The sequence below is a fragment of the Octodon degus genome, unplaced genomic scaffold (genome assembly GCF_000260255.1).
Source record: "Octodon degus isolate 3935 unplaced genomic scaffold, OctDeg1.0 scaffold00056, whole genome shotgun sequence".
NCBI classification, from domain to species: domain Eukaryota; kingdom Metazoa; phylum Chordata; class Mammalia; order Rodentia; family Octodontidae; genus Octodon; species Octodon degus.
In genome coordinates, this window is record NW_004524632.1 from 8,295,343 (window position 1) to 8,318,689 (window position 23,347).

At 57.6% G+C, this 23,347-nt stretch overlaps 1 protein-coding gene across 1 annotated transcript; it reads right to left on the reverse strand.

The window, feature by feature from the left end:
* Positions 1-2,537: 2,537 nt before the first annotated feature.
* Pip4k2b (phosphatidylinositol-5-phosphate 4-kinase type 2 beta) lies at positions 2,538-23,087 on the reverse strand. Its single transcript, XM_004633686.2, has 10 exons — positions 22,789-23,087; positions 13,955-14,052; positions 13,173-13,269; positions 11,248-11,400; positions 10,695-10,841; positions 9,765-9,803; positions 9,298-9,411; positions 5,400-5,652; positions 4,902-5,005; positions 2,538-4,446 (listed from the first exon to the last, which is right to left on the reverse strand). Exons 1-10 carry the CDS (start codon positions 22,945-22,947, stop codon positions 4,366-4,368), a joined length of 1,245 nt encoding a protein of 414 aa, XP_004633743.1. The 5' UTR covers positions 22,948-23,087; the 3' UTR covers positions 2,538-4,365.
* Positions 23,088-23,347: the final 260 nt, after the last annotated feature.

The following is a 23,347-nucleotide window of genomic DNA, read 5'->3' on the forward strand; positions in this document are numbered from 1 at the left end:
GCCCAGGGCCTGACAGCGCTCCATGGCCACTCCGGCTTGGGGACGCCAGGATGCCGACCCCACACCCCTGGGCACCAAAGCCCAACTCTTCCCACACTGCTGGAACTCAGACTCTCCTCCTGTTCTGGGCAGAAGTTTGGCTTGCGCCTGGCACACTTCTCAGCCCCATGTGGCCCTGCAGGCTCCCACACTTGTGGGCCTCGGCCCCATCTCTGAGATGCAACTTGACCTGTCAGAGGGCTTTTCCTGTCCCCCAGTGAGTCCAGCTTTCACCCTCAGGACACCCCAGACAGGAAGCAGGCCATGGGTAGCGTTTCCAAGTGTTAGGCTCCCCAGTGTCCTCTGGAGGGCATGTGTCACCACACGCATTTAGGGCCTCTGATCATGCTGGGCAAGCACTCTGTCATTAGGGCCATCCCTTGCCAGTCTCCAGCTCCAGGGATCCCCTCCCTTGCCTCCGCCTCTAGAGTGCCGGGACAGATTGTGCACTGCTATGCCCACTGTTTCTGTGTATGGTACTGAACTGCTTCCCCGTGCCTTTTTTTTTTTCTAATTTTATTTATTTATTTGTGTGTGGTGCTGGGGGATTGAACCGCGGTCCCTGTGCTTTGCTAAGCTTGTTCTAAGTAGGTGCTCTAGACTACTGAGCCATCTCACCAGCCCCATCCCCCGCCCTTTTTGAGACAAAGTCTTGCTAAGTTGCTAGGCTGGGCTTGGCCTTGCCATCCTCCTGCCTCAGCCCCGCCTGCCAGGGATACAGATGTGTGTCTGATGTGACAAGGCCTGGGTAAGCCCTGGGTTGCTAATGACCTGGGCTTGGACAGCTCTCAGGCTCAAACGTTCATCTGCCATCGCTGGATGGAGAATGTGGGTACCCAGAGGCGCAGTGTCCTGCTCAGTTTAGTGCCGGTGCTGGTTCCTGCGCCGGGGTGGGGACAGCAGGTGGCACCGGTGCTGCGCTCTCTACTTCTCCCTGCATCTAACCTCGCGGAGTCTGAACACTTTCCTCCTCCGGACAGACTGCCCAAGCTGCCTCCACAACTGAGGACAAAACCTTTTTTGGGGGGCTGGCGAGATGGCTCAGTGGTCTAACACACCTACTTGGAACAAGCTTGGTAAAGCACAGGGACTGCGGTTCGATCCCCAGCACCACATGCCAGCCAGCCCCGCCCCCTGGTGGGCTGAGCTGGCCACACACACAATAAATAAATAAATAAATGTTAAAAAATAAAATAAAAAAAATAAAAAAAAGACAAACTAGTTATTAAAAAAAAGAAAAAAACCTTTTTTGGGAGGAGGGCGCAGTGCCAAAGGATCACACAGTGGTGTACACAAAGCTGCTTACGGTTTATTTCCCTCGGGCTGGAGAGGCATCTTACACGCATGCACTTTAAAACAGGAACAGGGTCTTGAACTGTTGAGAGCGGACATTGGACAAGCACAGGGGCTGAAAATTCCTATTTAAAAATGGAGCTTGCGGCAGGAGCCTGAGAGGTCACGCGTGTGGTGAGTGGCTGTGCCCCAGGTGACTGCGGACTTCCGCCGGGCCCTATGCAGGGTGCCGAGCAGCTCAGGCTCCCTGAAGGCTGTGGCAAGCCTGGACAGGTGCTTCTAGAAGCTTCCTCCCCAGCCTTCCCTGGGGCGTCTCGGTGTGCCCTGTGGAGGCCACAACGAACTCCACCCCTTGGGGACACCCTTGCCGCAGCGCATCTAAGCAGGCCAGGCCTGCCCCTCTTATGTGGGTGGCTGGCATATTGGGGCTGCTACCTGGACGTGTTTTTGAGATCCCCTCCCTACACTGCTGCCAAGAAGGGCAGTCTCAAGACTTGGGGAGCCCCAAGTGGGGGGCCAGAGCTCTGTAGGTCCCTCTGGCCCCCACACTGGAGCAGCTCAAATGTGGGGGGTGCTGGCACCTGTCCTGTTCCGACCTGAACCACTCAAAAGATGATGGGGTGGGCTGGCTACTGAGAAAGGCCTGGGTCTTCGCCACCTCCATCGGGTGGCCTGGCCAACTGAGGGCACCTGAAGCACAGGGCGGGGAGGGGAGAAGAGGAAGAGCTGCCACTGTGGGGAGGCGGGTGCCACTCGGCGCTGGCCACAGACCAGTAACCCTGAGCTAGATGAGGACAGCGCTGGCCCTGAAATGTTGGCCACCTGGCTGCCCTGGGACCCCACCACAGGGCACAGGGAAGGAGCCGGTGTAGGGACACAGAGATCAGCGGTTTAGTACCCAGAAGTCAGGCCGTGGGTCAGCCGGGTGCGTGGGGGCAGGGAAGGTCCACAGTTTTGCAGCTGTGGACCTGCAGAAAGATGTGTACAGGACAAGCTGGGGCCAGATGCTCCCCATTAGTGGCAAAGTGAAAATTGGGAGCAGAACCTGCCCTTGTCCCCCAGGCCTCAGCCCCCAGCCAAGTCCTTATTCCTATGCCTCTGTCCCAGGGAGAGCCCGAAGGATTCTGGGATGACCAGGAAAGACCTGGTGGGATTTGGGGAGAAAAGAGGGAGCCAGAAACATGGGGCTCAGTTCACTTGCAGACTGCAGACCAAACAGAACATCTTTATCATTACAAAACGGAGAGAAAGAAAACTTGTATAAATCAAGATAAATAGCTTTTGAACATCCAAATGCCAAAAAAGAATCAGCGGGCCAGACCCAAGGTTTTGAAAATAGCACAAAGAATGACCTTTAAAAAAATCTAAAATCCACCAAACCACAGCTCAAATTTTTCGACCCGATCCACAATACTGTCAGAAAAACAGAAAGAGCATTTGAAACAGAACACTACCTCTCAAAATGTAAACAATATACAAAAAAAAAAAAAAAAACAAAAACAACCCAACCCACAAAAACTCCATGTTAAACAAGTTAGATACCTGGTAGTCACATAACTGGCAGGACATGTGACGCCCGGGACATGGTATGGCAATGTGGCTGGGGCCAGGGGCAGCGAGGCCACTGGGGACGCGGCCTGCTGAGCCTGAGGCGCGGGGCCTGGCAGAGGGCAGATCCAGAACTTCGCTCCTGATTCCGAGGTGGGGAGATCAAGTCCCGACGTGATTGCTTCGTGATTCCTAAGTCTCAGCTCTTTCCCTGTCATGTGGTTCCAAGTGCTTCTGGGTTGTCACTTGGAGCCACTTCTGTCCTTCCTGGAGCTGGCTTCAGTCTGGCCTCCACCCCTCCAGAGAGGGGCTCCCCGAGTTCTGCAGTGTAGCAAGGTCCCCGGCCTCTAGGGCCACATGGCAGGAGCCCCAGGAAGCCTTCCGCTCCTTGCAATGCTCCACAAACCAACTTCACACCTCTGAGTCACCCACCAGGGTGCCCTCCTCTCACGCCAAGTCCCTACTTCCTGGCATGGGGCTGGGAAGATGTCACTTGTCCTTCTGAGTGGACTGGCTGCTGTGACAGCATTGGGAAATGGGGGGCTTTTCTAGGGCGGTGCTCTGAGGATGGGAAAGAACCCTGAAAGGGCTGTGGAAAGCCCCGTCCTGAGGAAGGGGCTGCGTGGGGGCAGGTCCCACATCAGGCTTTCCAGGGGCTTCCCTGGGCCCATCCTCAAGCAACTCTGAAGCAGCCCCAGGCTTGTCCCCACACTCCGAGGTGGGGACTCATTGTTCTTCAAACTGCTCAGGTGAGAAACCACTGGCAGATGGGCTCGGGCCGAGGAGACAGCGTTGCAGAGCACCCAGTGCTCAGCACTCCGACCTGGCGACAGGCCGGCCACGTGGCTCATGAGGAGGGGCAGGTTTGCACAAAACGGCATCTGACCCGATCAGTTTCTTGGGTTACCAAAGGGACAGCATCGAGACACCCCGGGGCCGCCGGGCTGGAGGCGCTTTCTGGCGGCAGGCGGGCTTGAGGGCCCAGGAGCCCGAGTGTGTTGACAGTCCCACCCCTCCGTGGAGACCCTGCTCCTCGGCCCGAGGCCTCTGCCTCTGCTGGGGAGGACAGGCCGGAGGAAGGTGGAAGTCAAAAGGAACCTTCACCTGGACCCAGAGTAGGGAGGTAAAGTTGCCCACAACGATCCATGAAATCAGAGTCCAGATGCCACGGAGGGAGCAGGGCTGGAGTAGCTGAAGGGACCTGGATGACTATGAGGCGGGCAGGTGGGCGGGGCAGGACGGTAGTGACCAGGACCAAAACCCAAATAAACTGGCAAGTCACCACTAGCCCCAAGGTGTCCTAAAGGTGACATGGGATCGAAATGGGGGGGGGTCACAGGTTAGTAGAAGGTGCTGTACCTCCTCAGTGTCACAGGCTGAGCCCCACCATCTGCCCGCCCTCCTTCCAACCCACACACCTCTCCCATCCTCTCCTGAGCCCTCCCCAGCCGCCTGTGCTCCGGCTCAGGCCAGAGTCTAAGGGAACTACGTCAGGATGTTGGACATGAACTCATTGAAGCGTTTGGAGTACTGCTCAGGGTTTACCGTCGAGATCTCAGCCCCTGCCTGCAAGACAAAGCAGGGAGAAGGTCAGCTCCGCGCTTGCACAGGGCTGGAGGCTGCACCCAGAAGAGCCTTGGTCCTGGGGGCAGCCCAGAGGCAGAGGAAGCACTGGGCTATGAGGACACCCCACAGAGGGCAGTGGCTTCACGTGTGGGGACCGCACCCATGGGAGCCCACTCCCGAGCAGCACTTCAGAGGCACAACTTGCCCCAGGGGCAAAGGTGGGAGAAAATGGGGGCATCTCCTGGCCAAGGGTGGGGGCTCTCGGCTGGGGAGGGGAGCAGCACCCCCAAAGCAGGAATGAAGGCCGCCTGAGGAAGGGGCTGCGTGGGGGCAGGCCCCACATCAGGCTTCCCAGGGGCTTCCCTGGGCCCATCCTCAAGCAACTCTGAAGCAGCCCCAGGCTTGTCCCCACCTCGGAGTGCAGCGTGACCAGGCCACGGAAACGCAGAGCTCACCCCGTGCTTCACCGTTTTGGCAGCGTGCGCAGCTTTCTTCTTCGCGTCATATGGTGTAAGGATGTCAATGATGGCCATGAAATAAACCTCCTTCTTTGGGCTGCCTGGAGGACAGGGTAAGCAGGCAGGAAGGAATAGGCGGTAGTGGAAGGGGAAGGGTCCCCTGTGACCCCTCCACACCAGGTTCTGATCCCATGTCACAGTGGCACCGTGAAGGACCAACGCGTCCTTGCCGGCCATTCTCTTCCTTCTCCCTGAGCTCCAGCCTCTGCTCTCCTGCCTCGGCCTCCCGCCACGCCTGGCTCTACGCCCCACCTCAGCTGATCTGTGCAGCCACCCTGGGAGGCAGGAAGGACAGAATGGACAGCGTCTGGCTGTTCCAGGACCAGGACAGAACCTGCCTCAGCGGGTGCCTGAGGAGGTGGACATGCGTGCTGGCGCAGCGGCCAGGGAGCCGGGGCAGCTGTGGCTGTGGGGCTGTGTGGGGAGTGCACTTACTCTCGTGGCTCTTCATGGCATAGACGTCGACGGAGGGGTCGAACTCCCCAGGCCCGAAGAAGCGAGGGCAGCTGAGCAGATTGCCGGGGCTGTCTGGCGGCGTCCCATAGGAGCAGAGCGGGCCACCTGCGCTGTCATCACACTCCTCATCCTCTGCGCGCTCCTCTACCTCCACCTCCTCCTGCTCGGCTCGGTCCACATCATGGATCCCTACCAGCAGGCTGTAGTCCATGATCTTCAGCTGTGCCAGGAACTGGGGCGAGGGCAGAGATGGTGGGAGAGGATGTCACAGGACCTCTGTGGCACACATGCCCGTCCATTCACTCTGCCTCAGCTGTCTAAGACAGGATGGGGGACCACAGTGGCTAGCGGGGAGAGGCACGACACAGGACAGGCAGGGTGAGGGCCTGAGGATGGAAGGAGACCACGCGGGGCCCAGGCTGTGGGATGGGAGAGGGAGGAGGCGGCCTGCAGGGGCAGCAGCAGCTCAGACAGTGAGGACAACTGAGGCCTGGGCGGGCCCCAGCAGAGGTTGGCATCCTGTCCTCGGAAAAGGCACAGCAGCTCAGATGTGGCTCGAGGAGTCCCAGCCCATGGGGTGCTGCCGGGACGCGCACTAGACCAGAGCACCAGTGTGCCCGACAGCAGTGCAGTGGGCGCTTCCAGGGTTCTCACACCCGGTGGCTGCAGGGCAGAAGCCACTAACAGAACTCCAGGCGGTCAGAACTAGCACCTCGGCTTCATACCACTGCGGTGCAATGGAGAGAGCACAGGATGGGCAGCCAGAGCCAACCCGCACCCTGGCCCTGCCCTGGAAGCCAAGAAGGCTGTGCCCTGCCCGCCCAGTGCACGACGACACTGAGGGCAGATGGCATCGCAGTCTCCCCAGGACAGCAGTGCGCGGGACAGACAAGCCCTGGGAATGACACTAGCAGAGCGGGTGTCCAGTGTGACTGAGACAGAGTCCAGCTGCCAGAAGCTACACACCGGCTTCCCTCCAGGGTCACAAGCACAGCTGCGTACCAGGGAAGCGTGGGAAGTGCCATGGGCTGGGGACGGGGAGGAACCTTGCCTGGCACCGGCCCGGGCAGCGCTGACATCCCAAACCCCAACAGCACAAGCCCCCAAGGGTGCAATCCACAGAATCACCCCAAGGCCATGGACAGAGGCTGGGTCTCAGCAGGATGGGGTCCATGACACCCACCCCTGCCACCCCAGGGAAGAAAAGAGCAGCACGCACAGGAATGGAAGAACAAGTGAGTGGCCCAGAATTCACCCAAGAGCTCGCACAGGGAGACAGGCAGAGGAGGAAGGGAGGCTCAGGACAAACTGCACGGCAGAGAGGAGAGGACAGAGGGCGACAGTGAAAGGCCGCGCGGCAGAGGCGGTGTGGAGAGCACACGGCAGGCGGGCGCCCCAGCATCCCAGCTGCATGCGGCCAAGGCAGCCAGCTCAGGTTCAAGCCCAGCATGGACAACCTGAGCCCTGTTTCAAATTTAAGTTACAAAGGCAGGTGGGGATGGGGTGGCTGAGTGGTAGAGTTTGGGGCTCTCTCCAGCACTGAAGGAAAAAAAGGAAATAAATTCAAATACATGCTGGACAGAGCTGAGCCTCAATGTCACCTGCCAAGAGCAATGAGGGCATCACAAAAGGGGACAGAGGGGCTGGTGAGATGGCTCAGTGGTCTAAAGCACCTACTTAGAGCAAGCTTAGCAAAGCACAGGGACCGCGGTTCAATCCCCCAGCCCCACATGCCAGCCAGCCCACCCCCAGGTGGGCTGAGCTGGCCACACACACACACACACACACACACACACATAAATAAATAAAAATTAAAAAAAAAAGATGATAAAAAAACAAAAGGGGGCAGAGCTGCGTCCCCTCAGACGGAATCCTGCCAAGGTGCATCTCAGAGTGGCAGAGTGCTGGGAAGACCAAAACCCTCACAGATGGAGGTTGGCGACTGCTTGTAATGGAATGAACGTACCTAATGCCACCAACTGTACCATTAAAGTGACAAGTATTAGCCAGGTGTAGTGGTGCACAACTGTGATCCCAGCACTGGGGAGGCTGAAACAGGAGGATTAATGGGCGTTTGAGACATCCTGGACTACATAGTGAGTTCAAGGAGAGCCTGCAATCCATAGCAAGACCCCGCCTCCAAAAGCCAAAAAATGATGCACACCTATAATCCCAGCACTCAGGAGGCTGAGGCAGGAGGATCACTACAAGTTTAAGGCCAACTTGAACTGCATAGTAGGACCCTGGCTCAAAACCACACACACTCACATACAAAGTGACAGGTACCCTTATATAGAGAGCCCTGGGCTTACAACAGAATTACCCCCCCAAGCCGCTCTCAGGTCGCAAAACATCTGCATACACTTAGTAGGCCAGTGCACACCGCTGAGCCTCGCCGGCACCAGACCCCAGCAGCTCTGACATCCCAAGGCCCACAAGCACAGGCCTGCGAGGCTGCGACCTGCGGAATCACCCCAAGGCCATGGACAGAGGCAACTTAGCAACAGCGTCTCAAAATTTAAAAATATAAAAGGTCACATAGGTACGAAATCCACATGATAAATGTTATCATTCATTATGGATAATCTAGAATGTACCAAAGGGCTGGGATGTAGCTCAAAGCAAAGGTCCAGGGTTCAATATCCAATGCTACCAAAAAAAAAAAAAAAAAGAGCATGGTGGTGCACACCTACAATCCCAACTCTCGGGAAACTGAGGCAGGAGGATTATTCCAAGCCCAAGAGACCAGCCTGAGCTACAAAGTGAGGTCAAGGCTAGCTTGAACTGCATAGCAAAACCTTGTTTCCAAAAAGACAAGAGCAATAATAATAATTATTATTTTATTTTATTTTTAAAAGATGCTATTTTCACATTTTTTATTATTTATTGTGCGTGTGTGTGTGTGTGTGTGTGTGTGTGGCCAGCTCAGCCCACCAGGGGGCGCGGCTGGGCGGCATGTGGTGCTGGAGGATTGAACCGCGGTCCCTGTGCTTTGCCAAGCTTGTTCCAAGTAGGTGCTTTAGACCACTGAGCCATCTCTCCAGCCCCTAATTATTATTTTATTTAACAAAATTTTTTTTGTGGTACCAGGGATTGAACTCAGGACCTTGTGCTTGCCAGGCAAGCGCTTATTCTACTGAGCTATCTCCTCAGCCCAATAATAATTATTATTATTTTGTTTTGGCAGTCTCAGAATACCTTCAGGGCAGGTCTGGTTGGTGTGAGTTCTGGGAGTTGAACCACAGCACCCTGAGACTGACTGTTTTGTTTAAGCAAGCACTTAAACAACTGAGCTAATGGGCAGGCCCACAATTATTATTATTTTACTGTATCTTCCCCCCCCCCCCAGTGCCGGGGATTAAACTCAGGACATTGTGCTTGCCAGGCATGCACTTACAATTAATAATACTTTTTAAAAGTTTGTAGGATTTGAATTTTAATGAGCAGGTTCCCACGTTATTAAAATAGAAGTTTGGGACTGTGCTGTAGCTCAGCGGTAGTGTACTTGCTAAGCATGTGCAAGGCCCTGAGTTCAATCCCCAGCTCCACCAAAAAAGAAGAGTGATGGAGAAAGACAGAGGCAGGCAGTCAGGGGCTGGGCGAGGACATCTCCGGCAGGAGCCCTGCCCAGGAGGAGGCCCGCTGCCCCCAGGCTGCTGGGAAGGGAGGGGCTCGGCAGGCTGAGCACTCTGTGGGGATGGCAACCAGGAAGGGGAGCTGGGGGAGTCAGGATGGACCCACGGGGAGACACCGCACACGGGCCACGGGTGTCCCCCACACAGCCCGCCCGCGCTGCCCCGGGAGGGTGGATGCTGCTGCCCCAAGGGCCAAAGGACGCTGCTGCAACTCCAGGGCAGGCTGAGGACAGGGTCAGTACCTCCACATCGCGCTTCAGCTTCTCCAGGAAGTTCTTCTTGCTCTCCTCTCCCACACGCAACTTCTGCCCCTCGTTGAGGAAGTCATTGTCTTTGAATGTGGGCAAGTCCTTGGCCTGGGAGGCAGACGGCAGGGTTAGGATGGGCAGGCCGAGTCGCCCTGTCCTGCTGTGGCCAAGGATGGCAAAGGGCGTGACAGGAGGGGCCACACCAAGCCCTCTCGGGGAGGCCTGGAGCTGTGGACCCCAAGGTCCATCCTTGCCAGCCTAGGCCCACCAGGATGGCAAGCACATGGCATGTGTTGGATAGGGAGGACTCACGAGGGAGTCCTCACTGGACTGCATGAGGACACAGGACCACCTCCCCATACCTGGGCCAAGGCGACAGACTTTGTGTCTGGGAGCTGGGCTAAGGGCTGCCAACAGAGAGGGCCAGGCCCAACCCCTCCCCATGTGCCACATCAGCGTACCTTCTCCTTGTCACTCGCTTCTCTGGCTACAGTAGAACCCTGCAAGGACAAGAGCCATTAGGAGACATTGAGGCAGGTGAGCAGGAGGGTGGTCAGTGGCAGAGAAGCAGCCGTGGCCTGTCCACCCCCAGCACAGCCACTTTACACGCTGATTGCACAAGGGACACAGCCAGTGTTCGCAGGCTGGACACGCTGCAGGGAGACCTGTGGTCTCCTCACAGTGTCCTTCCTTCTTCATTTCTTTTTTGGCTTTTTGAGACCGGGTCACACTATGTAGCCCAGGCTGGCCTCAAACACACAGTGATCCTCCTGCCTCAGCCTCCTGAGTGCTGGGACTGCAGCTGTGCACCAGCTTGGGACCTGCCTCCTACCAGGGGTGCAGGCAGGATGCAGAGGCTCCGCCACCCTAGCGCACTCCCTGCAGGGCTACCATGCAGGGCATGAGGCAGAAGGAAGCAGAGCTGAGCAGCGCCCCAGAGGGAGGGGGGCAGGGGACCCTCAGGGAGGGGCTGGCTGGGAGGGCAGAAGTGCTGCAAGGACCAGACAAGGCATGTGTCTGAGCAGAAAGAGGATAGCAGCAGCATGCAGCGACAAGCTCCAGGACCGATGGCCCCGGGGCCCGATGTATCCTCCTAGAGTGCTGAAGGCACCTGTGTGGCCGCTACACAGACCTGGCCAGAGGCCAGGAGGCGTGCGTCAGCTATGGCCTGCGCCACTGCCCCAGTGTGCACACCCACAGGCAGAGTCGAAGAGCACGGACTGCCACCTGTGCAAGAGACACTCGGGCTTCGATAACCTCACTACCACCCAGACTTCAAAAGCCCTTGGTCCCCACCATCTAAGCATTCAACGCCAGAGGTGCCTGTCCATGGCCACACCGGCCCTCAGCTGTCCCCCAGGGCAAGGGGAGCCGGCAGGCACAGCCGTTACCTTGAGGTCGTACTTGCGGTGCACGGTGAGCCGGTGGCTGAACACATTCCTGGTGACCACCATGTATGTCTCCACACCATCCACGGTCAGGCGGTACATGCCCAGGAACTGCGGCAAGAGTGTGTTGCCGTGACACTCCACGATGAACTGGAAGGGAAGGTGGCAGGAGAAGGCTGTGGACCCCGAATCATGGGACGGCCCGGGGCGCTCTCCAAGCCCAGAACACACCTTCAGGTCAGTGGTGCTGCCAACCATCAGTGAGGTAAAAAGCTCCTGGGCGTGCAAGGCAGGGCAGTGAGGAGCCCCGAGTCCACACACAGCAGCCACCACCCCTGGACTCCCAGGCCACTGCTGAGCCCCGTGGAGGCACAGCCACCGGCACGTTCCAGCGCAAGCCAGGACCCGAAGTTCCACGCTCCCATCACCATTGCTCAGGCGGCCTGCCATCCCCTCTGATGTGCCCGAGGCAGCCGTCGGGCTGCACCAACGCAGGCAGCAGGTGGGGTGAGGCCCCCACGGTCAAGGCCTCCCCGCCTGGCCCCACTCACCATACCTGGTGGTATTTCTTTAGGATGTTGTGCATCTCGGCCACGTCCTCGCTGGACACAGTCTTGATGACGAAGCGCCGGTCGTAGGTCGTGAGAAAACGAGTGCCACAGCGGCCCTGGCTGTCGCTGTTGATGGGGGCGCTGCGTGTCACCGAGTTCTGAGGGACAAAACAAAAGCAGCCCTGGCTCTGGCATATGCCCTGCCGGGTGCTGACTGCGCCAAGGCCACAGCAGCCAGTGCTCCCAGGGAGACCCCGTGCTGCCCTCCTCTGGCACTCACAGCCCTCCCCCAGGTCCATCCAGGTCCCGGAGTTGCCTGCTCCAGGCAGCCCCGCCCAGACACCAGACAGCGCGAAGTGGGCTCACCCTGACCTTTCCTTTGTTCCAACCCCAGAGAGCACTGTGCAAACCACAAGCCGGTCCTGAGCGTAGGACCTACTCCCTGACCCTGGGTGTAGTCATTCTTCTGCCCACAGGGTCCTCGTCTGCAGCACAGGGACTGTCCCTTCTCCCAGGTGGCACAGACCACGCTCAGAGCAAGAGGATGCCCTTCCATTGTCCCTGTGTGGATGGGGCTGGAAGACCCTCCCAAAGCAGGAGGTGGCCCTTGTCTCTACCTGTGGCCCACACACCTGGATTTCCCCCTCCTCCTCAAGCAGGCAGCAAAGGGGCCAGTGGACAGGACAGCATTCACTGAGCAAACCTCAGGGAGACCCTAGATGCTCCCAGCCCCACACACCGTGCCCCAAGATCTGCTCACTGAAACGCCAGGCCCTCACCTCATTCTAACTAAGGCACCCACTCATTAAGACGGGCTCTCACTGTGTGGCCCAGGCTGGCCTGGGGCCTTGAGCTTGGCTCAGCACAGGCACGCGCTTCTGCACCCTGCCCGGGGAGCTAAGTCTGAAGAATGGGGGAGCTTGAGACCCCTCAGCAAAGCAGCACCCCTCAAAAGGGACATCCCCAAAGCTGAGGTGCTGAGTGGGTCAGGTCCCCTCTCTCCTCGCCTGTCTCTCCAGCACTATCTCAGAGCCATCTGCAGGCCCTAAGTCACTCACAGCCCACATGGAGCTTCCAGTCTCCGAGGCTCAGCAGCTTCACTGTCTTCATTTCTAGCTTGGGCAAAGTCAGGTGCCCACAGGGGGCTGGGGTCACAGCGCAGACCCAGAAAGGATGTGGTGGGGTGGCACAGAGCAGGGGAGGTTCCCCAGTGACATGGGCCCGTGAGAACACCAAAAAGCCTTCAGTAAAACTGTACTCCTGGCAGAGCCCAGCTCCGCTCCGCGTGTGGCCATCAGGGGGGTTCAGGGACCTCCTCTCACCCCTTGTCCTCCTGGTCAGGGTACCCACGTCCGCCCAGCCCCTACAGAGGACCACAGGTCAGCACACCCTCCCTGGCACAGCTCTGCCACCTCACCCCAGCCTGCACCGAGGCAGAAGCCCACGAGGACAAGGAGGTGCCAGAGGCCAACCGCTGAGCCTCTCTTGCCCAGCCTGGCACCCCTGCTGTGGGGACCCACTCCTCCTCATGCTTCGAGGACCCTGAGGACACTCACTCTGGAGGAGGGAAGCTGCTCTGCCCTGCCCTGCCTGCCCCTCCCGCCAGCAGGAAGGGGACAGAGGCAGGAGGTAACTCTCATACCTGGTGAGAAGCTACACTACCCTCGAAAGCTGCTTCTCTACTCTCTTACCTGCTTCAGGGGCCTCATCTTGCCGGCCACCATCCTCTCGCTTAAGTTCAACTACTGCGGAGAGGGTTCTTTGGCCTGGACTGGGTGCCCTACCCTGTCCTGCCCCACCCCACTCCTCTTCTCCCAAGATGCCCCACCTGGGACAGGAACTGCAGTCTACGAGGGACAGGGAGACGCAGCACAGGGACAGCAACACCTTTTCCTCTCCTGACCTGCAGCTTCCTGGTGCCACAGCCTACCTGGTAGTCCTGGTCATCGATGGCGAAGCGCTCGCGGAGGTTGCGGAACACCATGGGGCAGTACTCCTTGAACTTGAAGCGGCTGGGGAGGTTCTCCCTGGGAGTGGGGAGAGAGGCTGTACCTGTCTGCCCTGGAGCAGCTCCCCGCTGGGGAACCCACCTGCTCTTTCCTGGGCTTTCCTTTTCCCTGTGCATGCTAGGCCAGCTCTGGGCCATGGAGCAGCAGTTGGCGAGATGGCCCAGGGTGCCCCTCAGCTCGTGTCTCTCCTGCCTCAGGCTCCTATGGCCAGGCCTGCAGGCCTGCATCAGTGCAGAGCCGTAAAGGCAGAGCTTTCAGGAGGGTGAAGGGGTGATGGGGACTGCAGGACCCTGGGAAGGGGATGGAGGGGCCCTGAGGGGCTTGGGCAGGCCCCCAGTGGCAGGCAGTTTCAGGAGGGGCTGCGGGAGGTCTCCAGCCACAGGCAGCAGGCACACAAGACACCTCCAGGCTGAGGAGCCCAGGGACACAAATGGGGATGGCGACTGTGGGAAGCTCTGAGGGCTGAGCTCAGCCTGCTGCTCCAAGGCTAGCAGGGAGTGGAGGGCTGGGCTGTGCCCTGAGGCCTGAGATCAGGTCACCGCCTGCCACAAGCCCCGAGGGACACTGCAGGGCAGCTGATAAGAAGCATGACAAGACAATGCAGGGACAGGCCCAGAAAAAATGCATCCTCAGCCAGCCAGATGCCACTGTCCCACCCTGCGGGCCAGTTGGCCCACTCCTGAGCCCACAGGGGGCCACTTACTTATTGAAGAGATGATTGTCCACCTTGATTTTGCTGTAAGCCTTGAAGTCATCTGGCATGAGCATGACAGGGACAGGGACATTGCTCAGCTCATTGATCTGCAGAGTAAGGGGACAGGGAGCTTAGCAGCCAGGACAACGTGCTCCGATGCAGAGGCTACTGTGGTCCCCAGTGCCAATTCCTTCCCCAGCTGTCACTGCCCTGGGAACGAGTCCCCTGCTACATCACCTCCTTTGTCAGGGGCAGCTCAAAAGGCGCCTCCTCCAGGAAGCCCCGGGCCGGCCACAGCTGAGGTTGCTAAAGCTCCCACACCCTGCACTGCCTGGCACCGCCAGTGCATGTGGCCTGCACTCAGTGAATGTCTGCCACACGTGGCCCTGTCGGACCAAAGACTTGCTGCCCTCCAACCTAGGTGATGCTCACTACAGCCTTTGGGGATCTTTGCACAGATCACGGGTGCCACAAGCCATCAGCCTGAGGCTGGGAAACCCGCTGGAAGTCAAGCAAAAGGCCTAGGCAGACACCAGCCCTGGCTCACTGGGACTACTGAAATAAAAAGGGTGGGGACAGAAGAGGGGGGCACATTCGGCTGGGGCCTTACCTCTGCTGTAAGCTTCTCTGACTCACGGAGCTAGCTTCCCACCGGGAGTGACAGCCACTCTCCTGTCCCATTTTGCCCATTAGCAGTCTAATTTGCCACAGCTGTCCTCCCCCAGCACAGCCTGGGTCTGACATTTGACCCCAGCCCTGCTGCCACTAATGCACGCAGGAGCCAGAGGGAACTCATTCCTGACTTAATGGGCCGGCTGGGGGCCATGTAGCCCAGAAGCTTTGCTTGCAAACCCTGCTATCTAAAGAGGCTGGGGAAGCAGGGAGCGACAACCCGCAACCATTAGGTCTCCTCCCGAGCCGCACAGGGGAAGCGGCATTTAATTTGCTGCCCCCTTTAGGTCCCAACCCTTTTCATTTTAGAAACGTCAAGCGGATGAAGTCCATATTTGTGCGCTAACAGAGAGGGAGCCACGCTGTGTGAGCTGGGGAGAGCCCAGGTCCCTTGTGGGTGGGGACACAGACTGTGGGTAGGTGGGCGCAGAGCTGGCGAGCTACATCGTGGCCCTAAAGTTCCTAATTTGCAACCCGTCTGCCTCAGCCTCCCTGAGTACCAAGATCACGGGCATGTGCCCCAAGCCCAGAAAAATGTGCATTTTATTGTCCATAAAGTCACCCTTAACACCGTCAAATCTGTGCCTGCACAGGAAACCACTCCGCTTCCCTGTTTTGCTGCCAACAGAAACAATTCAGGGTGGCGATCCCACTTCCTTTTTCCTGGCATCTTGAGCCTGGCTCCAAGCACAAAGGGGGAGCGAGACAAAGAGGGCCGGGCTCTCTTCCTGGCCCATCCCAGACACCCCTGGCTCCAAGAGCAGCTCACGCAGCCAAAACAGGACCACATCTGCTGCACAGTGACTCTGGCAGAGTCGAGGACCCTAAGGCAGTGCTGCCGCACAGTCTGACCCTGGGACAACTGGAAAAAATAAAGATGTCCTCAGGGAAGGAACCGACCCCTGAAGCAGGACCACTTAATCTGACAGGAGCTATGTGGGAAGGAAGGGTTCATTAATTTTTTTGTTCCACTTTTAGTGTGACAAATTTTACACTGGTTGTACCCTTGCCAGTGCTTAGCTCTGTCACCTTTATACATTTTTCCCCCTTTCAATAATGGAGGCTGAATCCATGGCCTCACTCTACCACTGAGCTACGTGCCCTTTCTACAGCCCTTTCTTAAATTTTATTTTGAGATGGAGTTCTTCCTAAATTGCTCAGACTGGACTCGAACTTGTGGTCCTCCTGCCTCAGCCTCCCACGTGCTGGGATTACAAGTGTGCACTACCTGGCTGAGCTTATCCTTACTATCATTATACTACTCAATGAGAGGAGATTTTTAATTCAAGTAATAAACAGAACAATCTGAAAGATGGTGAGTGAGCTCCACCTCTCAACTCTACAGACTCCCCTCTTTCCACTATAAATGACTCGCTCTTGGGCTCAGCTATCACTTTAGTCGTGGTGGGTTTTTTTTTTTTTTTTTTTTTCAGTTATGCTACATTAGTTTATCCCCAGAAGAGCTGATTCCACTTCAGCTGAGCAGCGTTTACGGAGACAGCTATTCAGTGCTTCCTTCACTGAGGAATGATGCACACACAGAAGAAACAAGCTGGGGCCTTTCGGAGAGAGGACACAGCCCAGGCCCCGCCGACAGCAAGGTGGCGTCACGGGGCACGGGTAGGGGACAGCGGGAGTTCCCATGGCTGGACTGCAAACGGCGGGGTGCAGCAGTGCCAGGCGTGCCGCCCCTGGAAGTCTGCCGCAAGCTCGTCTTACACCCCAGCTCCAGGACCTTGGGCTGCTCCTCCACACCCTCGGGAAAGCTGACTCCCTAGCCTGGCAGCCAGCACTTTCCTGATCTGGCTTAGTCTCCAGCAGCTTCTCCTCAGTTCATGATCCACTAGCGAGGGGCCGGGAGGTGGACAGGAAAGCACAGAGACATGGCCTCCGATTGGTTTGGAGGACAGAAGACAGCGCTGTAACTGCATTATGTGTAATGGGAGACGAGAGGCGCATTAAGAGACGCTCGATCCAGCCAGGCATGGTGTCTCAAGCCTGTACTCCCAGCCTGAGGGAGGCTGAGGCAGGAGGACTACAAGTTCAAGTCCCACCCAGGCAATTCAGGCAGACACTGTCCTGAAATAAGTACCGAAAGGTAAGTACTGAAAAGATAAATGGGAGAAGAAATGGCTGATTCTGGATGCGCCATGGACAGTAGCTCGATGCTTGCCTGGCACAAATGAGGCTCTGGGAGCCACCCCCAGCAACGCCAAAAAGAAAAAAGCAAGAACCAATGGACGTCCAGGGTGGCAATGCTGGGGCCGCGGCCGGAGGCATCAAGGTCTAGGATGGTAGCTCTCTAGGGAACGGGAGACTGGGAGAGCCAGGTCTCAGGGCAGCCGACCACGCCTCAGGGCTGTGACATCTAGGCTCGGTGGGGAGCAGCAGGGAAGAGGCAGTGCCCAGCGCAACCGCCCAGCGTGGCCCACGGGGCGCAGCAGCAGCTGCCTGTGCGCAGGCACCTCTCCGAGGCTGACCCTGTCGGCGAGCCACGCTGCACAGCGCAGCGCTCTCAGCTCCGAGCTGGGCTCCGGCGCTCAGCAGTCTGGACAAGTAGCACTGGCCTGCCCTCGCTGAAGATCCGGGCGAAGCTGGGAGCCTCGCTGAAGGTCACACAGCGGGGATCCCACCCCAGGACCATCTCTCTTGCCAGAGCCATGCTGCCAAACCTTGCTCGTCTGAGGCAGTGTTTTCATTCATTGCCTCCATTGTAACCCACTAACAGCAAGGGGTTGTTACTCTACAGGACCACAAAATGAAGCCGAAGTTATACCAAAAAAAAAACAAAAAAAAAACCCCACTGCCCAGAAGCATATTTACTTGTGTATTTATGCTAGTGTTGGAGAAGCAGCCCAGACAACCTCTCACGGGCAAGCAACACCGCAGTCCCAAAGCAGGACATTGATCAGAGGCAGGGCAGGGCCTCTGCTCGAGTGTGTCTCTGCTGTGGCTGTGACGCAGAGACAGGAAGCTCCCTTGGGCTTAAGTCCCTCCCTGCATGCGGTCAGCTGGGTGAGACAGAAAGGTAATTCTGGGGTGAGAACCAGTGAAGGACTAGAAAAGGGAAAGAAGTTTTAGGACCATTTGTGGGGCCATCACGATCGTCTGCTGCGACCAGGCAGCAAGGCAGGAAGGACAAGGCCCGTGGTGGTGGCTGCGTCCCGTGTCCACCCCGACCCCTGCATGTGCAGGCTGGGCTGTTGCTGGCTGAGGCCCTATGGGAGGCAATCTCAGTGCTTACAGGGCCTCAGAGTGACTGCCCTCAGGCCACCTAGCTGCTCCAAATGTCAAATGGAAGTACGGGCATCCAGAAGAGAGGGGATGGGGAACGGGGACAGCTGGCCCTCTGAAACACAATGGAAGCAAGAGCAAGGTGGCTGGGACTGCAGCGAAGAGCCCTGGTGTGGAAGATGGAAAGGTTTGGATTCCCCACTGAGGCTGTGACCCCCAATGCCAGGGAGAGAAGAGTGACCCTTACTGGAAACACAGGAGAGGTGCCAAGCGCTCCAAGTAACACTGGGCTTTCTGCTCCTGCACATGCAGATGTGGAAGTCAGGGGATGTGGCCAGCCCCTCGGCTTGCATCCCAGGCCTCCATGGAAGCTCAGTTGCTCCATCACAAGCACCAAGAGGCCACGCGAGACCCAAGTGACAGGAGGGGAGAAGGCCGAGTGGGAAGGCTTCTCCTTTCCCTCTCTCGGCTTTTGTCCTCCTCCCTCCCGCCTGAGTCCCAGCCCCCTCTCCAGGAAAGGCAAAGGCTGATGGTGGGTCACAGTAGGCCTGGCCAGAGCGGGAACTGACTGAAGGCTGCTAAAGCAACAGGGCAAGAGGACTGGGAGGTAAAGAAGGTTCTGGCTCTGCATCAGACAGGAATGGTGGCAGGAGTGGGGGAAGCAGGAGGGAGCCAAGCAGACACAAAGGAATCCGCCCTACCTAGCTGACAAACAGACTCAAACTGGACTACAGGTCTAGGCGCAAGGGTGAGAATTCTATACGCACAGCACCGATCACAAGGGGCAAGACATGAGAAGATGCGGACTTTGGGCCAACCCTCAGGAAGGGACCTACAGGATGCACAGTGGTACCTAAGTTCACCAACACATCTGCAAACAATTCAGTTGATAGACAAAAGCATCTGACAAAATTGTGCTTCCATTTGCAAACTCCACAGAGAAACACAACCACAGTCATCTTCCCCCAAATGGTAAAGCAAGTTCATAAACCAAAGCACAGCGTACAACAAGGCCGGCCAAGGTGGCGCGGGCCTGTAATCCCAGCACTCGGAAGGCTGAGGTGGGAGGATTGCTGACAGTTGGAGGCCAACCTGGGCTACAAAGGTGGATCCTGACTCAAAAAACAAAAACAAGAGAACCTGGAGGACCTAATGTATGTTAAGTAAGCCAGTCGTGGAAAGACAAATACTGTGCGTGCCTCCTCAGTGAGGTGTCTAAGTTCATAAAAACGAAGAACGGAAAGATTCTCGCCCCGGGCTGAGTGGGAGCGCAAGGGGGGAAGTGGAGGCTGCAACATGAAGCTCCCGTGAATAAGCTCAAGGACCTGCCCTCCAGAACGCTTCCAACCGCCAAGGGACGGTTCTCCTGGAGGTGTTCTAGTCACAGGAAAACCTCTCGGCTTATTTGTCTGTGCTGCGCAGGGATCAACTCCAGGACTTCGTGCTGCCCAGGCCAGCGTCCTACCCCACAGCTACACCCCCACCTAATATGGTTGTTGTTGATGTTGTGATTGTGACAAACTCCCACTGTGCTGCCCAGGTGGCCTCAGACTCCCGGGCTCACTGACCTCACCCTAGCATCCCAAGGAGTGGGGACCTCAGACAAACACCTCTGTGCCCAGCTTAATTTTTTTTTCCCCCCAGAGCCAGGGATTGAACTCAGGCCCTTGTGCTTGCCAGGGAAGTGCTTATTACACTGAGCCATCTCCCCGGCCCCAGCTTAATATGTTTTTTAAAAAACTAACTCTATAAAACTCTTAAAAATATATGAACAAATCTTCAAAACTTTACTAAGATAAAGCTTGAGATATGACACCAAAAACACAAAAAAGAAAAATAGATGAACTTTTTCAGAACAAACACTTTGGGGCAGGCATGGTAGCATACACCTATAATGGCAGCACTCAGCAGGCTGAGGCAGGAAGATCACTGAGTCTGAGGCCAGGATGGGCTATAAAAGCGAGCTCAAGAGGGCCAACCTGCACTACATAGCAAGACTCCATCTCAAAAAAAAAAAAAAAAAGACGGAATACTTAAACTTCAAAAAAAAAAAAACCAAAAAGAAAGTGAAAAGACAACTTAATGAAGACAGTAAAACATATGCAAGTTACCTACCTGATAAAGGATTTCTATCTAGAATACATAAAGAACACAAAACTCAGTAAAAGAAGACTACCCAGTTTAAAAATGGGTGAAGGGTTTCACACACTCTCCAAAGGTACAATGGTGCAGAAGCACACAAGAAGACACTGACAGGGGAGGCCCTGTGCTGAGACACTGGAAGCGAGGACACCCCTGTCGCTGGGAGAACAGGTGGTGTGCAGCTGCCCTGCGGGCAGAAGCACTTGCTCCCATGGGCAGGGAGCTGCCACCAGTTGCAACTTGTCTGGTCACCTTGCCAAAGCTGCACATGTGGCTCCTTCCTAAACCCACAACAGCACCAGATGAGGCCCACCTACCAGTTTCGGTGCCCCTTCCAAGGGCACCATGCCCTCTGTTCCAGACCCTCTGAGTGCACCTGCCCACTGAAACGCTGGTTCTCTCATCACGTCCTCCCCCCTCACACCAGTCTTTGCTGCCTCCTGCTTCCTCCGCTGTCCTTCCAGGGTCCAGGGCTCTGTGTCTTGCCACAGAGGAGCTCCTGAGGCATCACTGGTTGGGGTCAAAGGCCTCTTTTCCCCCAGAAGTGAAGAATGACTGGCCTTTGCTCTAGATAAAGACATACTCAGCCTGACATGGTGGCGAGTGCTGTAATCCCAACACCCATGCATTACCATGAGTTCCAACCCAGGCTGGGCTCCATAGCAAGACCTTGTCTCAAACATTCCCCCTCCAAAAAAGAGACACACTCATGCCTCATGCTATCCCATTAGCTCAGGCCCACACACCTAGATGCTTAAAGGATAAGAAACTAGAGAATCAAAAGAGGATGGGAAGTGGAAACTTGAGCTGGTAAAAGGGGTGACAGCAGGCCGTGGCAGGAAGCGCTGTGCCAGGAGAGGCTGCGCACGCCAGGAGCACGAGGTCCGAGCCCTGGGCAATGCACTCTTCCGGCCCCACATCCCCTGACACAGCTCCCACCCTATTCCGATGGAGCAGCAGAACCCGGCACCAACTGAGCCCAGAAGCTCCCCTGCCCGGGGTGCCGCCCTCTGGCTGCCCCAAGTGGAGGAGGGGCACCAGTTCAGAGGTACAGCAATCCCTTTCCACCCAGCCCCACACCAACTGGAGGCTTCCAGAGGACCCACAGCTGGGAAAGCCCAGCACCACGAGCTGCTGGGACCAGGGTCACGCAGCCACACCCACAGCACACATTCAGGCTCTCTGCAAAGCTCAGGTCCCCTGTGCCCTGCGACACAGCTGGGAGAAGGGAAAGGAATAGGGCAAACGTGAGACCAGCCACAGGGCTCCTCGCTGTGGGCATAGGCCATTGGCGCTTGCACCCAGGGCATGGGCTCCCAGCTCCGAGCTGCCTGCAATACTCCTCGCTCTGGGCTTCCACCAGCTGCCACAGACAGGACGCTTTCTAGTGAGAAGCAGGATGTAGAACAAAATCAAGGATTGACTTCCAGAAAGGGACATGGAGTTCATATTTTGATGACCCAGTTTCCCTAGAAATACTGTCAGATGACCCTGGAGGCCGCAGGCAGCAGAAGAAACAAACTCAGCTGGAGTACTGGCCCAAAGCGACTGCCAGAGGGCTGAGCCTTACACCTGGGTCCTCTGTCCCTCCTCTCTGGGGACCCTCATTACAGTGAAGATGCTGGAAATGGTGACCTGCCCAAGACACAGCACCCCACATACACCGTGCTTTGCTGGGTGGGCTATGGAGAGCTAGCGCCCTGGCTCGTCAATCTGCAGCCAGCAAGGCCCCAGCTCCTCTACCAGAGCGCAGTGAAGTCTGCTGGCCCTGAGCTCCTTAGTTTGCCCTTCAGTCTTACAGGCAATCTCAAGTGTTCAAAAGAGCCCGGCAGCTGGGTGCAGTGGCTCATGCCTGTCATCCCAGCATTTGGGAGGCTGAGACAGGAGGATTACCAAGACTTCCAGGCCAGCCTGAACTACATGCAGGACGCTGTCTCAAAAACAAACAGGAAGAGCAGGGAGCCTCAAGAGCAGGAAACCCAGCACTTCATTGTCCTCACTCCTAACTTCCAGCTGCAGAGGTTGGTGCTTCTCATTGCCACGGAAGGACCCACAAAGAGGTCAGAGGGCAGGAGACAGCAGCTGCAAGAGGCAGAAGACAGACCCTAAACCGGCAGCCTACAAACACAGTCTCCCGCTCCAAACACTGGGCTACCTCCAACTTCCAGCCGGAGGTTGGTGGTCAGTCTCACAGCACGCGGGATCCATAGGACCGCTCATCTAGGACAACTGTCCCCATGATCACATCCTGGGGACCACACAACAGAGGACAGTCCCTGCCTCAAGAGCAGGGAAGGCACATTAATCCACTGAGTCCTTCAGACAGCTACGGGCTCTCCTAGCCAAGCGAGCCTGAGCCTCTCCACTTGCTCTAGCTTGTTCAAGAAGAAAACAAAAAGAAACACGGCAAGGACTTCCACCGTGGGGGAAGGCAGCCTGGAGGACCGGAACAGAGCCTCGCCAGACGACCACAGACTCAGGGCCTGCGCCGCTCGCTGTCAGCGGGACAATGATCTGGCAGCTGGCTGGCGGGGACAAGGGAAACGCACATGCAGCAGCAGACACCGAGCGCTCTGGCTCCCAGGCCTGCCCTCTGCGGCCGGGCGAGCATGGACACTGGGCAGGAGGCAGGGAGGCGGCGGTGCCCCGGGGACAGCAGGCCTCGCGTGGCGCGGGGTGAATCGGGCCAGACGCGTGTGAGGGTGGGCGGGCGTGCTGGAGGCTGGGCGGGGGTTGCGGGGTGCGGGGCGCGGGCCGGTGCAGTGGGCGTGGGGTGCGCGGGGGGTGCAGGTTACCGTGTGGTTCACCCCCCACATCAGCACGCTGAGGATCGGCTCGCTGGCACGGAATAGCTTCACTTTCTGGCACACGAAATGCTTCTTCTTGGTCTTGGTCTTGCTGGCGCTGAGCGGCGCCACCGCCACCGCCGTGGTGCTGGTGCAGTTGGACGACATGCCCGAGGCGGCGGCGGCGGCGGCGGCTGCAGCGAGAGGGGGCGGCGGCGACAGCGCCCAAGCCAGCGGCCCCAGGCCTCCCCAGACCAATCCCACCCGCGGCCTCACCGCGCCATGGTCGCGCCCGTCCCGTTACCTCCCCCCACCCTGCGCGGTGGTTCCGTCCGCCTGCGCCCCGCCCCCTACCGGCCCCGCCCCGCCCGCCCCGCCCACCCTGCCCGGGCCTCCCCGCCCGGGTGGTACGGCCCGCACGCCTCGCACGCGGGCCTGACAGAAGCCGGACTGGCCTCCGCGCGCTTCAGAGCGTCGCGCCACCGCGGGGAGGCAAGGGAGGGGCGGGAAGGTTCGCGTGTGCGGCGGCAGGGGCACCCCGGCTGGGCCCCCAGAGCCCAACTTCGGT